This window comes from Vulpes lagopus, chromosome 1 (genome assembly GCF_018345385.1).
Source record: "Vulpes lagopus strain Blue_001 chromosome 1, ASM1834538v1, whole genome shotgun sequence".
Lineage (NCBI taxonomy): Eukaryota > Metazoa > Chordata > Mammalia > Carnivora > Canidae > Vulpes > Vulpes lagopus.
Window position 1 is genome coordinate 24,685,446 of NC_054824.1, and position 17,071 is coordinate 24,702,516.

General features: G+C 39.8%; 1 protein-coding gene across 1 annotated transcript in view; it reads left to right on the forward strand.

Moving 5' to 3' along the window:
• Positions 1 to 717: 717 nt before the first annotated feature.
• The window catches only part of RNGTT (RNA guanylyltransferase and 5'-phosphatase), a 325,545-nt gene continuing 309,191 nt past the window's right edge, over positions 718 to 17,071 (forward strand). Inside the window, exons 1-4 of the mRNA XM_041771798.1 lie at positions 718 to 987; positions 8,727 to 8,836; positions 13,779 to 13,882; positions 13,982 to 14,070. Coding sequence (XP_041627732.1) covers positions 924 to 987; positions 8,727 to 8,836; positions 13,779 to 13,882; positions 13,982 to 14,070 — 367 coding nt within the window. The 5' untranslated portion in view covers positions 718 to 923. The remainder of the gene's footprint in view (positions 988 to 8,726; positions 8,837 to 13,778; positions 13,883 to 13,981; positions 14,071 to 17,071) is intronic.

The window sequence follows — 17,071 nt, forward strand, 5'->3', positions numbered from 1 at the left end:
TTGCCAAGCTATTCACGTTAGTGACTTTGAGACAGGGACCCCCTGAAACTCCCAAACACTCTGAAAGTTTGCTCCAGAAATGTACAAACAAAAGTCTTGAAGAACGTTCTGGGATTAATTTCGGATACTTCTTGGGTCCTTATTAGTACTCGCTTCCCCCCCCCCCCCACCGCCCCGCCCCGCGCCCCAGCCCAAAGAGAAAGTCTTCACTTCTGGCATTCCAATTTCTCGCTCTTAAAATTTCTCGAAAGCAGCTTCCCTGATCCACGTCAGGGAGCACTTCCCAAATTCCAGATCAAACCCAGACCCTGCTGGGACGCCAAGCCTGTCAGGAAAAAGAGCGATCAGGCTCTAACAGTGGTGGGGAGGACCCTTGCATCACTAAAACAGACGCTTTTGTGGAGGCTGCGGATCACTCTGCGCGTGGAAAGAGTCTTGGCTTCTCTACGTCTCCCGAGATGACGATTAGCGGTCCAGGTGCGAAGAGAAGATACGTGTCCTTCCGCGGGAACCCGCGCAGGACCACCTGCGCTTGCGCAAAGCTGTCCTAAGAGCGCGCGGCGTGCTCGGCGGGGGGCGGGGCTACGGATGACGGGCCCCGCCCATTCGCCGAGGCTTTAACTCCTTCCCATCCCTCTAACGGGCTTTTCCGTCTTTCCCTCTGACCTCGGAAAGGAGGGGGCGGGGCCTCGGGGGGGCGGAAGTAGCAGTGCATTGTGGGCTCGCTCGGAGCGGCGGGGTTGAGCCTGAATGAAAGTGGCGCGCCGCCTCTGACGTTTCCCGGGTAGGAGCTGCTGGGATCCCGACCCCTGCTGGGATTCGGAAGCCTCGGACCCCCCGTGCGGAGCCGACCGCGCGGAGGCGGCGACGTTGGCGCGGCGAGCGTTGGTGGAGGAGGCGGTGGCTTTGCGCGGCCCCGAGGCATGGCTCATAACAAGATCCCCCCGCGGTGGCTGAACTGTCCGCGGCGCGGTCAGCCGGTGGCAGGTAACTCGGACGGAGGGGTGTGGGGTGTTGGAGTCCCTGCATACCGGCGGGCCCGGGGGGCGGGGGGAGGCCTCTGAAGGGTTCTGTGCTTGTTAGTGGTATTTCAGGACCGAGGTGAGCTCGGTCCGATGAAGCTTCGGGGTTGAGTGTTTGCGAGAATGACTGGAGGGGGTGGGTCGGTGGGTGGGGGCACGTGTCACTGTCCAGGACGGCTGAGTATCGCGGACGGGAGAGCAGGCAGCAGGTTTGTGTGGCGTAAGCTGAGGACCCAAGAACGCTGTGGGCATTACGTTGAGGCTTAGTCAGAAGTTTGTGAACCTTCCAGGGCTCTCGGAAGGGGAAGGGACGAATGTCAGTCTTGAGATGGAGGGCTCAAGAGGAGAGGAAAGTTTCCTCTTTACAGTGGTGAAATGGATCGACACTGAGACTGGAGTTTGTTTTTTATTTTTATTTATTTTTTAAAGGAGACCTTCTATCTCTGAGCCCAAGGGGAAGTTTTTTTTTTTTTTTAAGATTTTATTTATTCATGAGAGTCACAGAGAGAGAGAGAGAGAGAGAGAGAGAGAGACTCAGACACACAGGCAGAGGGATCCATGCAGGGAATCCGAAGTGGGACTCGATCCCGGGACTCCAGGATCACACCCTGGGCCGAAGGCAGGCGCTAAACCGCTGAGCCACCTTGGGATCCCTGGAATTTGTTTTCTAAAAATGATTTTTATTTTGAATTTTTGCATCCTTATTGAGTTTGACGAACAGCAAACTTTAAAGTGCAGTTTGATTATTGACCATGTACACAGACACACTTCCAATGAAACGCCCCTGAAACCATACCACAATCAAAATAGTGAACATAGCCATCACCCCTCAAAGTTTCCCCTGCCCCTTGTAATCCTTTATCCTCAGGCAACCTCCTGTCATTATAGATTAGTTTGCATTTTTTATGATTTTTATAATAAATTGTTTATATACACTTGTTTGAAGGGGAGATCTCTATTCTTTTGCTCAGCATTATTATTTTGAGACTTATCCGAGTTCTTGTATGTATGTATGTTCATCTCTTTTTATTGCTGAGTAGTAGTCCATTGTTAGGGAGGCACCGCGTTTTTTTTATCCATTCACTTGTTAATAGTCATGTGGGTTGTTCCCAGATTTTGACTGTTACAAACTAACTCGCTATGAACATTCCTGTACAGTTGTATACATGGACATACACTCTCATTTCTCTTATGTAAATCTCTAGGAAATGAATGGATCATATGGTAGGTGAATGTTTAACCTTTTAAAAAAATGCCAACTATCAAAGTCCTAACATTTTACATTCCCACCATTAATGTATGAGAGTTCTATGTGCTTCATATCCTCCCCATCACTTGGTATGATCAGTCTTTTTAATTTTACCCACTGTAATAGGTATTTAGTAATATTGTAGTTTGATGTTGAGCCTCTTGGCAAGTCACATATCTTCTGTGAAATGTCCAAATCATGTACTGATTTTTAAAAAATTTTTTAATTGGGCTTTTATCTTATTGATGAGTTCTTTATGTTTCGTAAATACAAATTCTTTGTTGGATATATGCTTAAACATTTTTTTCTCCCATCTGTAGCTTGCCTGTGCCTGTTCATTTTCTTTTCTTTTTTAAGGTGTTTATTTATTTGAGGAAAAGAGAGCGAACAGGCATGGGCAGTGGGGAGGGGTAGAGGGAGAGGGAGAAGAGGACTCCCCAATGAGCAGGGAGCTTGATATGGGCCTGGATCCCAGGACCCTGGGATCATGAACTGAGCTGAAGGCAGACATTTAACCGACTGAGCCACCCAGGTGCCCACCTTTTCATTTGCTTTACAGTGTCTTTCTAAAGAGTGAAAGATTTAAACTTTAACTATAACTTGCTGCTTATTCTAGAAGGTATTTTGCAACCAAAATTAAAAGGTTTTGTAGTGAACTATGATTACTTGTTAGGTACATATCTGTAGTATGTCTGACTAGTTATTTGAAATTTTTGAAAGGGGAGATTCTATAGACCTTTTTACATTCAGGTTTTCTGATTCTCCTACGTTGTCAGCTTTTCTTCACATTTTATATAAAATCTCCAGTCGATAGAGCCATATAAATGATGGATAAAAGTAATGCTGAAAGATAACTTAAGCAAATCTTAGGGTGAGGAAATGTTTTTCTTTATGCTCTAACCATTTTTAAAAAAGATTTCTTTATTCAGAGAGAGAGCACCCATGTGTCCGCACACACACTCACGCACAAGCAGGGGGAGGGGCAGAGGAGAGGGAGAGAATATCAGGCAGGTTCTGACTCCCTGCTGAGTGTGGAGCCTGATGCGGGGCTTGATCTCACCACCCTGAGATTATGACCTGAGCTGAAATCAAGAGTTGGCTGCTTAACCGACTGAGCCACCTAAGTGCCTCTGCTCTGTTTTTATATGTATATTCACTTGTAATAAAGAATTGTACTTGATAATCATCACACTTACTCAAATGAATTCATCACAGTTCTTTAAATTTTTTTTTTTTTTTTTTTTTTTTTATTTTTTTTTGTTGGGATCCCTGGGTGGCGCAACGGTTTGGCGGCTGCCTTTGGCCCGGGGTGCGATCCTGGAGACCCGGGATCGAATCCCACATCAGGCTCCCGGTGCATGGAGCCTGCTTCTTCCTCAGCCTGTGTCTCTGCCTCTCTCTCTCTCTCTCTGTGACTATCATAAATAAAAAAAATAAAAAATAAAAAAAAATTTTTTTTTTGTAGGTCTTACTCCCTAGCTGTTTTGACTTTTTCTCATTACATCCCTAGCTTTATAGTGAATCCTTTCTTTTTTTTTTTTTTAATTTTTAAAATTTATTTATGATAGTCACAGAGAGAGAGAGAGAGAGAGAGAGAGAGGCAGAGACACAGGCAGAGGGAGAAGCAGGCTCCATGCACCGGGAGCCCGATGTGGGATTCGATCCCGGGTCTCCAGGATCGCACCCTGGGCCAAAGGCAGGCGCCAAACCGCTGTGCCACCCAGGGGTCCCGGATCCTTTCTTTTTTACGTGTGGTTTTCTTTGTGGAGTTATGAAGGAACCTCTAAACTTAGATGTCTGGTTCCTTTCTAGCTCAGAGCATGCTTCCTGGATTCTTCCATTAGTGTTATCCACTACACTGATTTGTGAGAAAAACAAGATCATAAAGAAGTTCTTGTTGAAGTGATTTTTTTTGTTTGTTTGGAGTTAGAAAAATGGTTAAAAAATCAGAATTGTAATGTAATCTGCAGGCTGGCAGTGACAAAGTTCAGAATACTGATTTACTGTTAGATAAATGGAACAAATGTAGCACTGACTTGGGGTAGATAGCAGCAGGTAAGGTGCTAACTTCAGGCAGCTTTACGCTTCTCTGAGAAGTAGACTTGTGTGCCTTTTTTTTCTCCCTTTGCTGGGAATGAAGGGCCTGGGAATAAAGCTCTTCCTTATTATTGTATTAGAATATTTTGGCCTCCAAAAATTAGACTCTTGATTATTGTGTTCCAGTGAGATACTAAGCTCACCTATCAGATTAATTGTGATCCCTGGACAGAACTCCAGGCCTTCTGACAGTCATACTAGATCTTTATTAGTAATCAATACAGCTTCAGCTTCTAATGCTTATTAGAAAGTAAAATGAACACAACGTACAATTATTGATAAGATTCTTTACATTTCTCTTAAAGTTATGTCTTTGCATGTCCTAGAAATGTTCATGCCACATTGTGTATTTTAGAAATGCAGGGTTAGCAATGTTTTATAGTGGGTAGAGCAAGAGATACTAGCTATATTCTTGAAAGCTTTAGTGAAAAATAAGGAATATTTCACATTCCATTTTCTACCTATTTCTTTCTCTTTTTTTTCTGATTTTAAAAGTAATTCATGCTATTATATAATTTCCTTGGTATGTGGCATGTTTAGGAAAATGTGTTATGGCTGCTTACATTTTCTCACTGTAAACATTGGGATACATTTCAGTAGTACTAGATGTTCATAATTTTCCTGAATCAGAAGGAAGATGGTACTAATTATATTTAATCTGTTCCACTATGAAATTACATCTGATTAAACCAAACTTCCAGTGGGAGAGGGCTCTTTGAAATAGGGCCAAGCTTTATTTCTGAAAAATTCTTTTTTTCAACTATGAGTGATAGATTTCAGGTAAACACTTTGAGGAAAGCAAAATTCTTGTTTCTCAAAGGTAGATCATTCAACAAAAAATTATCTTGTGCTTTCTATGTGTGAAGAACTTACTCGGAACTAACTTTAGGAATGTAATATGAAACAGTTTTGTGATAGAGATGGTGACTTTGGAGTCATTTTACCTAGCAAATATTTGAGAGTCAACTTTGTGCTAGTTTTTAGGGCTAAGGAGATGATTTAGACACAGTTTATAGTGTCAGCCATCTGCTATATGGTGAGGTTTTCTCTCGGAGCCCTGAGCTGCATAGGTGTAGGCCCAAAGAAGGCAGGTGGTTGAGTTTATGGAGGTCTTGGTTTTTCTCAGGTAAATGTGGCTGAGTGATATGGAGGATCAAAGAAATTAAGGGTATTTAGAGGGGACTGACTATGATGATCAGCTGTGGACTCTGACATTGGATAAGGAAAGTGAAGACTGGAGGAGCTGATGAAAGAAGATTGGATCTCTGAGACAACAAAGAAAGAGAGAGGGCCTAGTGGGATGAATCTTCTAACATGTATTATTTACTTATTTTGTTTCTTATTTATGGTTTATCTTTCCCCAATAGAGGGTAAACTCTATGAAGGCAGAGATTTTTACCTGTTTTTTTCTTTTCACTGACATGTTTCATGTACCTAGAACAGTGCTTGGTATGTGGTAAATACTCATTAAATATTTGTTGTAATAAGTTAAATGAGTTGATGGTAGAGGTGATAAGAAGTGTTCAGATTCTAGATATATTTTGAAGATAGAGCCAAGGGATTTGTTGATGGATTGAGCTTGGAGTATGAGAAAAAGAGAGGAGTCAAGGATAATGCCAAAGGTTTGGCCTGAGAATACTGAAAAAACTAGTGTTACATATGCTAAGATGGGGAAGACCACCAGAGGAGCATCTTTTAGACCTTACATAGAGAGAGCTCAGGTTTGGAGATCAGGTCTGAGACATCAAGTAGAGACGAAGTCAGGTAAGCAGTTTGATATCCGAGCCTAGAGTTCAGGGAGAGGTTTGGACTAGAGATACACATTTTGAGTCAGCAGCACGTTGATGGCTTTTAAAGCTGTGAGATTAGATGAGACACCAGGTAAGTGAATGTTGATAGAAAGGAAGTCCAAGGACAGAGCCCTGGGACAAAACATTTGAGGGGTCAGGGAGGTAAGGAGGAGCTAGTAAAGGAGATTGTGAAGTAGAGGCCAGAGAGATAGGAGGAAAACCAAGAGTATGTAGTATCCTGAAAGCCAAGTGAAAAAGTGATTCAGGAATTAAAAATTAAATTGAATTAAAAAATGATCTTGAATTTAAAAGTGACCAGTTGTTTGAGAACTGACCATTGGATTTAGCATTGTGGAGGTTATTGGTGATCTTGAGTGGTTTGTTGCATAAAACATAAACATTTAAAAAATTATGTTTTATGAAATTTAGGTTAAAGTCTCTGGATAGGGGATCCCTGGGTGGCTCAGCGATTTGGCGCCTGCCTTTGGCCCAGGGCGTGATCCTGGAGTCCCGGGATCGAGTCCTGCATCGGGCTCCTGGCATGGAGCCTGCTTCTCCCTCTGCCTGTGTCTCTGCCTCTCTCTCTCTCTCTCTCTCTCTCTCTGTCTCTCTCTCTGTCTATCATAAATAAATAAATCTTAAAAAAAAAAAAGAAGTCTCTGGATAGATGTTAAGATTTCACTCATGTTATTTTAGGTAGATATTCTTACTGATATTATTGAGTTTTAAGATATAAATCAGTTAAAATAGTTGATTTTAAAATTGATTATATAAGGTGACTCCTCCTATGCTTATACTATGATTCAGGGAAAATAAAAGGCCAAAAAGGTCAGTTAGTCTTGCTGAAATTATGATCACTGATAGTTGTTTAACGAGTGATTTTGGGGGCACCTGGGTGGGTCAGTGGTTGAGTCTTGGCTCAGATCCTGATCCTGGGGTCCTGGGATCGAGTTCCACATTGGGCTCCCTGCAGGGAGCCTGCTTCTCCCTCTGCCTATGTCTCTGCCTCTCTCTGTGTCTCTCATGAATAAATAAATAAAATCTTAAAGAAAAAAAAAAAGAGTGATTTTGGTTAGCATGCTTCTCAGTATGATCCCTATCTTGGAATGCAGGATAAAGCTTATATGATGGAGAAAGTTCCAACCTTACAGTAAAGAAGTATAATTAGAAATTTTAAAGACTGATGTACTCCATTTTTAAAGGCTTTAAGGCAATAACTTTTTAATGTAGTTTAAAACCTTAGTCTTTTTTTAAAGTATTAGCCAATATAAAATTAAAAAAGTTTTTATTGATGAAGTATAGTTGACATACAATGTTATAGTAGTTTCAGGTGTACATAGTGATTTGACAATTCTTTGCATTATGTAGTGCCTACCACAATAAGTGTAGTTACCATCTGTCACCATACAATGTCATTAAAATATTATTGACTCTGCTCTATGCTGCACTTTTCATCCCTGTGATTTATTTATTTTGCAACTGGAAGTTTATACCTCTTAATCTGCTTTACCTATTTTGTTCATACCTGTGCCTCAAACTTAAATGCATGTGCTTGCACACAAGCTGGGGGAGGAACAGAAGAGGAGGGAGTAGAACGGAGAAAAAAATCTCAAGGGAGAAAAAAAAAAAATCTCAAGCCGACTCCCTACTGAGCTCAGCCTCTTTTGGGGCTGGATCCTATGACCCTGAGATCATGACCTGAGCTGAAACCAAGACTGGGATGCTCAACTGACTGAACCACTCAGGCGCCCCTTTCTTTTGCTATTCTATTTGATTGTCAATTTTTGGAATTTATGTTGTCCTTAAAAATTCTAAGGTGATACCTTTTAAAAGTGTGGTTTGTACTGAGAATACATCGTGAACAGTTCCATTTAAAACGTTTTAAGACAGTGATTTTATAGTATGCCTGGGTGGCTCAGTGGTTGAGCATCTGCCTTTGGCCCAGGGTGTGATCCTGGAGACCTGGGACTGAGTCCTGCATGGGCTCTCTGCATGGAGCCTGCTTCTCCCTCTGCCTCTGCCTGTGTCTCTGCCTCTCTCTCTGTGTCTCTCATGAATAAATAAATACAAATATTTTTTTAAAAAAAGAAGAGGGGATCAATGGGTGGCTCAGCAGTTTGGCACCTGCCTTTGGCCCCAGGGTGCGATCCTGGGGTCCCGGGCTCGAGTCCCGCGTCAGGCTCCTGGCATGGGGCCTGCTTCTCCCTCCTCCTGTGTCTCTGCCTCTCTCTCTATGTCTATCATAAATCAATCAATCAATCAATCAATCAATCTTAAAAAAAAAAAATAAAAAAGAAGAGGGGCAGCCCCGGTGGCTTAGCGGTTTAGCGCCACCTTCAGCCCAGGCCTGATCCTGGAGACCTGGGATCCACTCCCACATCGGGCTCCTGGCATGGGGCCTGCCTCTCCCTCTGCCTGTGTCTCTGCCTCTTTCTCTCTCTCTGTGTCTCTCATGCATAAATAAAAGTATTAAAAAAAAAAAAAAGAAAGTGATTTGAGAATTGCTAATTATGGTTTCAACCTGGAGCATTTTCTTTAATGAAAATTGTTACCTGTCTTAATGTTTAGGAAGATTCTTACCTCTGAAGACAATGTTAGGACCAAGATATGATAGTCAAGTTGCTGAAGAAAATCGATTCCATCCCAGTATGCTCTCAAATTATCTAAAGAGTCTGAAGGTAAGAATCAAAACCTTTTGGTATTGATTTACTATACTTTGTCTCTCTCTCATTCTTCAAGTGGCTTAAAAAAACTTCTTATTTTGAAACAATTTATTGGCTAAGAGGAAGTGGTAAAAATTGTACATAGAATTCTGTGAACCCTCCCCCCAGCTTTTCCCAATGGTGACATCTTACATAATTGTAGTATAACATCAAAGCAGGAAATTGACATTTGTATAGTACTGTTGAATTGATTACAGACCTTATTTAGTTTTTAGAGTTTTTATATGCGTTCATTTTTGTGTATATGTATATAGTTCTCTGCATTTTGATCCAATGTATAGATTTGTGTTAGTCACAGAACTGTTTCATCTCCACAGAGGAATTCTCACATGCTACCCCTTTATGGCCAGACTCTACTCACCCCCATCTCTGTACATTTGTACCTGCTAATCCATTTTCCATCTCTATAATTTTGTCATTTTGAAAATTACATAAATGGAATAAAACAGTATGTGGCCAGGCAGCCTGGGTGGCTCAGCGGTTTAGTGCCGCCTCCAGCCCGGGGCCTGATCCTGGAGACCCAGGATCAAGTCCCACATCAGGCTCCCTGCATGGAGCCTGCTTCTCCCTCTGCCTGTGTCTTTGCCTCTCTCTCTCTCTCTCTCTCTATCTCTCATGAATACATTTTAAAAAAGTCTTTAAAAAACAAAACAGTATGTGGCCTTTTGGGATTGGCTTTTTTCACTAAGCATAATACCCTTGAGGGCCATCCAAGTTGTTGTATGTTTCAACAAAAAGTTTTTCTTTTCGTTGAATAGTATTTACTTATATGGATGTGTCAGGGTTTATTTAACTCTTCTCTCATTGAATGCTTAAATAACCATTTAACCAATTTGAGTTATTTCCAGTTGCAGGGTATTGCAAATAAAGCTATGTAAACATTCATGTACAGTTTTCATTTTTCTGGGGTAAATGTTCAAGAGTATGATTGCAGTGTGCATAGCTAATTTTATAAGAAAGGGCCAAACTACTTTCCCAAATGAAACTTTGTAATTTTTTATATTAATCTGACATCATACTGATTCCTTTCCTAAAGCTATTGTAACAAATGACTATGAAATGAGTGGCTTAAAACAGCAGACATTTATTCTCTCACAGTTCTGGATGCAGGAAGTTCTAAATCAAGGTATTGGAAAGGTTGGTTCCTTCTGGAGGCTTAGAAGGAGAATCTTTTCCATTCATTCTTTTCTGCTAGCTACCTTATGGTTAATACCAGTGATCCTTGATATTCCTTGGCTTGCAGCTTTGTGGGTTGTCTCTTGTTATTGACATCTCCCTGTGTGTGTCTAAGTTTCTGTCTTTTAAGGACACCCTAATCCAGTATGATCTCATCTTAACTTGATTATATTTGTAAAGACTCTCTAGCTCTATTTCCAGATAAGGTCTCATTCACAGGTATAGGATTTAGCACTTGAACATATCTTTTTAGGGGACATAATTCAACTTGTAACACTACTGTTTGTACTCTTCTATTTTAGTACATTAATATTAATACCCATTACCCAAGGGCTTCTTTTTTTTTTTTTTTTAAAGATTTTATTTATTTATTCATGAGAGAGAGAGAGAGAGAAAGAGAGAGACAGAGAGGTAGAGACACAGGCAGAGGGAGAAGCAGGCTCCATGCAGGGAGCCCAATGTGGGACTGGATCCCAAGTCTCCAGGATCATGCCCTGGGCTGAAGGTGGCGCTAAACCGCTGAGCCACTTGGGCTGCCCTACCCAAGGGCTTCTATCATGGGAGAAAAATTGTCACTTAGATTTTGAAAACCTGTCATTCCTTTTCTTGGTGTAGTTTTTTTGCGTATTTATATTTTTTGTAAACTTTAAACTTTTATTTTCATTATCAATAGTGATATGAATTAAATCATAGTTAACATTTATAGAGCATTAAATATTTCCTGGTTGGTATTGTAAGAGTTTAGGCTTAGAAGCCACATATTCTGGCTTTGATTTCCAGTTTGCCACTTGCAGCTTTGTGGGCAAGTTACATAATCTCTTCCTGTTTCAGTTTCCTCATCTGTAAATCAAATTAGTGTATATAAAGCACGTAGAATAGTGCTTGGCACAGAATAAGGCCTTTATTGAATCTTATAACAACTCCATGAGGTAGATACTATTATTATTCTTACTTCATGGATTGGGACTATTATGAAAAATAAATATGTATATGTAATATATATGTATATGTGTGTGCAGACAGATTCACACATAACATGTTACGGATATAGACACATCTCACACATACACACATACACATATATGGGGCTTCAGGCAGTCATACGGTACAGTTTCTCCATTTCCTTGGCTAAAGTTTCCTATGTAGTTAGAAAATTCATATTTTCTTGCCCATTTCCACTTTACATCCATTTCTTATTTTGGACCTGGATACACACAACATGAGTTCTAATTTTTTTTTTTTTTAATATTTTACTTATTTATTCATAGACACAGAGACAGAGGCAGAGACACAGGGAGAGGGAGAAGCAGGCTCCATGCAGGGAGCCCGATGTGGGACTTGATCCCGGGTCTCTAGGATCACACCCCAGGCTGCAGGCGGAGTCAAACCGCTGTGCCACCAGGGCTGCCCATGAGTTCTAATTCTAACTCACTGAGAAGCTGTATTAATCTAAACCTCTGTGTTTGACAATATATGTCCTCTGAAGGATTTGAGATCACTGATGAAGCTCTGTGAGAAAAGAAGTAGGTCCAGGGGTGGCATATTGTAGAAAATGCCATAAAACATACATTTCCTGTAAGTAAGAACTCTCTTGATGGGTAGATTGATCTCTCATCTGTACTTAAACTAAAGAATCTGGCAAAATCAGTGAGCACATTATGGCAGCTAGTTAGTATTTTGGAAAAAAAAGTTTTGTTAGTTTTGTCAGTTTTGTTGTGCGTGAAATATAAATACTTTTGCCATCTTTTTTTCTAAGAATGGAGTCAAAACATTATGTAGACCAATCTCCTTTAGGCACATCCAATAATAGGTACTCAGTAAAATCAGCAACAATAAAAGAGAGAAAAATAACAATTTAAAAAGTGCAGATTGGGGACATCTGGGTGGCTCAGCATCTGCCTTTGGCTCAGAGTGTGATCCTGGTCCGGGAATCAAGTCCTGCTTTGGGCTCCCTGTGAGGAGCCTGCTTCTCCCTCTGTCTATGTTTCTTTCTCTGTGTCTCTCATGAATACATAAATAAAAAATCTTAAAAAAAAAAAAAGTGCAGATTGTTTCTCTTGCCATTCTTCCCAGAGAATAATGTGCTTCAAAACAGGATAGAGGATGTATGAATTTTTTATTTTTTAAATTTATTTATTTAATTTAAAAAATTTCATTTATTTGTTCATGAGAGGCAGAGAGAGAGGCAGAGACATAGGCAGAGGGAGAAGCAGACTCCCTGCGGGGAGCCTGATGCGGGACTGTAAACCAGGACCCTGGGATCATGACCTAAGCCAAAGGCAAGATGCTCAACCATGGAGACACTGTGTGCTCCCATTATTTATTTATTTTAAAGAATTTATTTGAGAGGGATCCCTGGGTGGTGCAGCGGTTTGGCGCCTGCATTTGGCCCGGGGCATGATCTTGGAGACCCGGGGTCGAATCCCACGTCGGGCTCCCGGTGCATGGAGCCTGCTTCTCCCTCTGCCTGTGTCTCTGCCTCTCTTTCTCTCTGTGTGACTATCATGAATAAATAAATAAAATCTTTAAAAAAAAAAAAAAAAGAATTTATTTGAGAGAAAGCAGAGTGAGAGAGAAAGAGCACGAGGGGGGTGAAGGTCAGTGGGAGAGGGACAAGCAGACTCCCCTGCTGAACAGTGAGCACTGATGCAGGGCTCCATCCCAGGACCCTGCGATCGTGACCTGAGCTGAAGGCAGACGCTTAACTGAGCCTTAATTTTTAAAAAATTAATTAATTAAGGTGCTCCTTAATTTTTTTAAAATTTTAATTTATTTATTAGAGATATGGTGAGAGAGAACATGAACAGGGGCAGGAGAGAGGGAGAAGCAGGCTTCCTCAGTAGGAAGCCTGAGGTAGGGGCTCCATCCCAGGACCCTGAGATCATGACCTGAGCTTAAGGCAGTTGCTTAACCAACTGAACCACTCAGACGCCTGAAGATGTATGAATTAACTGTTCTTTAACTTGGCTCAGTTTGGATGTACATATCTTAGTGAGACTCTCTTACTAGTCTGAAGATGATTCTAGTTGTGAAAGATTTTTTAAACCACTTGGCCTCTGATCACAAGCCAACTATATCAGTTGATGGTGAACAGAAGAAATAATGATTTTAGTTCCAGTGCAGGAAGAAAAACTGGCTAAGAGGTGGGATTAAGTCTTCAATGAGATGTATAGTTATGGCCATGTGTACTGTTCTCTGTTGACTAAGGGATTTACAAAAGAATTTTGACTGTACATACTTTTTATCGTATATGGTACTCACTTTAGAATTTAGCTGCCTAGGTTGTGATGTAGTGATAAGCTGTTTAGAATGCTGAGTTGATGTGTGCCTGGGGTATGGGGTGTATTTCACACAGATGCTATTCTTGCTGTATTGTCTTGCTAATAAATCATAAGTCGGGTGGATGCAGAAAACTGCATCCATGTTTGCTTTTTTAGGTAGACTTTTATGATGTTGAAGTGGAGTAAGTTTTGCTTCTGTTCTAGTTCCATCATTAGTTTGGGGGTTAATTTATTTCATTGAGTGCCTTTTAAGTTCTGGTACCTTGAATAAGACTTCAGTAACTGATGCTCTTGTCAATAGTTTATTGGCAGAGTGAACATAAAATCTCTCTCTATAGATGGATAAACTGGAGTATTGCCATTTCGTCAGTTTGTTTTGGAACAAATTCAGTTACTAGTAAATCTTCCTTTTTTCTTTCTTTCTTTCTTTTTTTTTTTAGGTTAAGATGGGCTTGTTAGTGGACCTAACAAATACTTCAAGGTTCTATGACAGAAATGACATAGAAAAAGAAGGAATCAAATACATAAAACTTCAGTGTAAAGGGTAAGTCATGTATTAAGATTCTTTATTTAATATTGAAACCTTTTGCTGAAATTTGCAATTTCTTCTTTTTCAAAAAAAAAAATGTTTCCGTATTACTAGACATGGTGAGTGCCCTACAACTGAGAATACTGAGACATTTATTCGTCTGTGTGAGCGGTTTAATGAAAGAAACCCTCCAGAACTTATAGGTATGTCTTACTTTACCACTCTTTAAATATTTTATTTTGTGATTGGGTTTCCATTTTCTTTTTTGCAAGTGAGGTGATACAGAAATTTTTTTTTTCTTTTTTAAGTAATCACTAAGAAAAGTGATTAAAGTAGTTAGAGTAATAGACTAACTTTTGTGAACTATGAAATACATTTTTGTAATTTTTACAGTTTTTGAGATAAAGCCCTAATTGCCCCTCTTCAGGTATACTACTGGGAAACTTTACCTTAAACACTGCATATTTATTTTTTATAATTTTGCATTTTATACTGTGTATACTATGAAAAAAATTTTTTTTTAAATTTTATTTTATTCATGAGAGATACAGGGAGAGAGGCAGAGAGACAGGCAGAGAGAGAGAAGCAGGCTCCAAGCAGGGAGCCTGACGTGGGACTCAATCCCGTGTCTCCAGAATTACACCTTCCGCCGAAGGCAGGCGCCAAACCGCTGAGCCACCCAGGTGTCCTGAAAATATATTAAAATTTTTTTTTTTTATTTATTTGTTCATGAGAGGCATAGAGAGAGAGAGGCAGAGGCAAAGGCAGAGGGAGAAGCAGGCTCCCTTTGGGGAGCCTGATGCGGCACTTGATCCCAGGACCCTGGGATTATGACCTGAGCCAAAGGCAGACACTCAACCACTGAGCCACCCAGGTGTCCCTGAGTGAAACTCTTTTTTTCACTCAGTATTGTATTTCTAAGAGTGATTCATGATGATGTGTGTAACTGTGGTTCATTTTTGGCTGCTGTATAGTATTCTATCATGAATATCATATAGTTTATCCATTTTCTTGTTGATGGACAACTAGTTCAGCAGATATTTATTGATTGCTACTCTTTGCAAGGTACTGGCTCTTGGAACATATCAGTGGAGAAAATAAAAAAGTGTCTGCTCTGTTGGAGCTTATATTTTAGCATGGACTGGGAGCAGGGGGAGGGGATGTGGGAGGAAGGCAGATAATGAACACTAAATGTATTAAATAGGTAAATTAAAACGGACAGTTACTTAAAATGACATTTGGCTTATTTTCAGTTTTTTTTCTATTATAAACAGTGCTACTAATGGTCTTCTAGAATATTTAAGGTTTGATTTTTAGCTTTGATTTTCTTTGTTCTTTCAGATATTTATATTGACATATGATTTGAATTGAGGATCTAATTTAAATGTTTTTTATATAACCAACTATTTGTTTTTTTGTAGCTTATTGTATAATTTTTTTCTCGTGATAGTTAGATGCCATAAGTTAACTTCTTTTTTTTTTTTTTTTAAATATTTATTCATTCATGAGAGACACAGAGAGAGAGAGGGAGAGAGGCAGAGACACAGGCAGAGGGAGAGGCAGGCTCCATGCAGGGAGCCTGACGTGGGACTCGATCTTGGGACCCCAGGATCACTCCCTGGGCCGAAGGCAGGTGCTAAACCGCTGAGCCACCCAGGGATCCCCAAGTTAACTTCTTATATGTACTTTTGGAAAGTTTTTACATTTGATTTGCCTTTTAATTTTTAAAGTAATATTTTAAAACTTTTGTTGTCAATATATTTTCTTTTGCAATTTCTTCTTCTTTTTTAAAGATTTTAAAAAAATGTATTCATGAGAGACACAGAGAAAGAAAGAGAGAGAGAGAGGCAGAGACATAGGCAGAGGGGAGAATCAGGCTCCATGCAGGGAGCCCGATGCGGGACCCGATCCTGGGACTCCAGGATCATGTCCTGGGCCGAAGGCAGGTGCTAAACCACTGAGCCACCCAGGGATCCCCGCAATTTCTTCTTTTTAAAGTTTTAAGTAGCTAATATTTTCCCTATACAGAGAATTAAGTGAAAAACTATTAGAAATAGTAAGAAAGTACAGGGGATATATTTGAACACAGATAGATAAGAAAATATCGACTTTCTTGCAAATAAACAGTAAATAGAAAATAAAATTAGAGGATGGTCTTACTAATCTTATTAATAATACTGATTAACATTTATGGAGCATTTCTTCTGTGCTAGTCACTCTGTAAACTGTTTTACATTCATTGTCTCATTTTCTTCTTACAACAGTCTTTTTACATGGAATTTATTGTCACCCCCATTTTATGATGAGAAATTGAAGATTGGGAAGATTAAGTGAATTATTCAAGGTCATCCACACAACTAGTAATGGTTAGAGCTTAGGTCATATCCTAAGCAATCTTAGTTTTAAGTTCATACTCTAAACCACTTCTCTTTTCTGTAACAGAAGTACATGATATCAAGGAATAAAGTTATTAAGTGTAGGAGGTCTTTATGAAGAAAATATACTTGGATGTTTAAAAGACTTCAAGAAAGAGAGAGATATTTGTTTCCAAGTTAATTTCAATTTTTAGTGTAATTCTAAGCAAAATCCCAATGAGACTTTGGAACAATTATTATGAAGTTAATTTCTTTTATTTGTAAAATTTACTGTTTCAACATAAGTCAACATCTATTGAGCACAGAACAACATTGTTTGGCAAATGAAAGAGGCAATATTATGAGCAAGAAAAATTTGAAAAACAAAAATAATGAGGGGATTGTCCTTACCAGTTTGTAAAGCAGAGGGTAAAGTAATGGACACTATAGTAGTTTCCTGGTGGTAGAGGATATGTTTTCCAAATTGTAGGGGGAAGGTGTGATTATTCAATAAATGGTGTGAAACAATTAGTCCACTATATAATAACATGTATTTTAGATGGATTAAATATTTTTAAAAGGACCCATAATCACATAGGAGAAAATATACGTCAGTATTTATTTAATTCTGGGATAAGGTAGTATATTTCGATATATCACCAAAGGCAGAATCCACAGCAGTGTCCCTGGACTGCTTGCATGAGAATCACCTGAGGATGCTTATTAGAAATATTTGTTTTAGGGTCTCATCCTGAATCTACATAATCAAAAACTCTGGGGTTAAAGCCTAGGAATTCAGTTTTTGTGTTTTTGTTTTTTAAAAACAAGGATCTTTGGTGACTTTTTTATG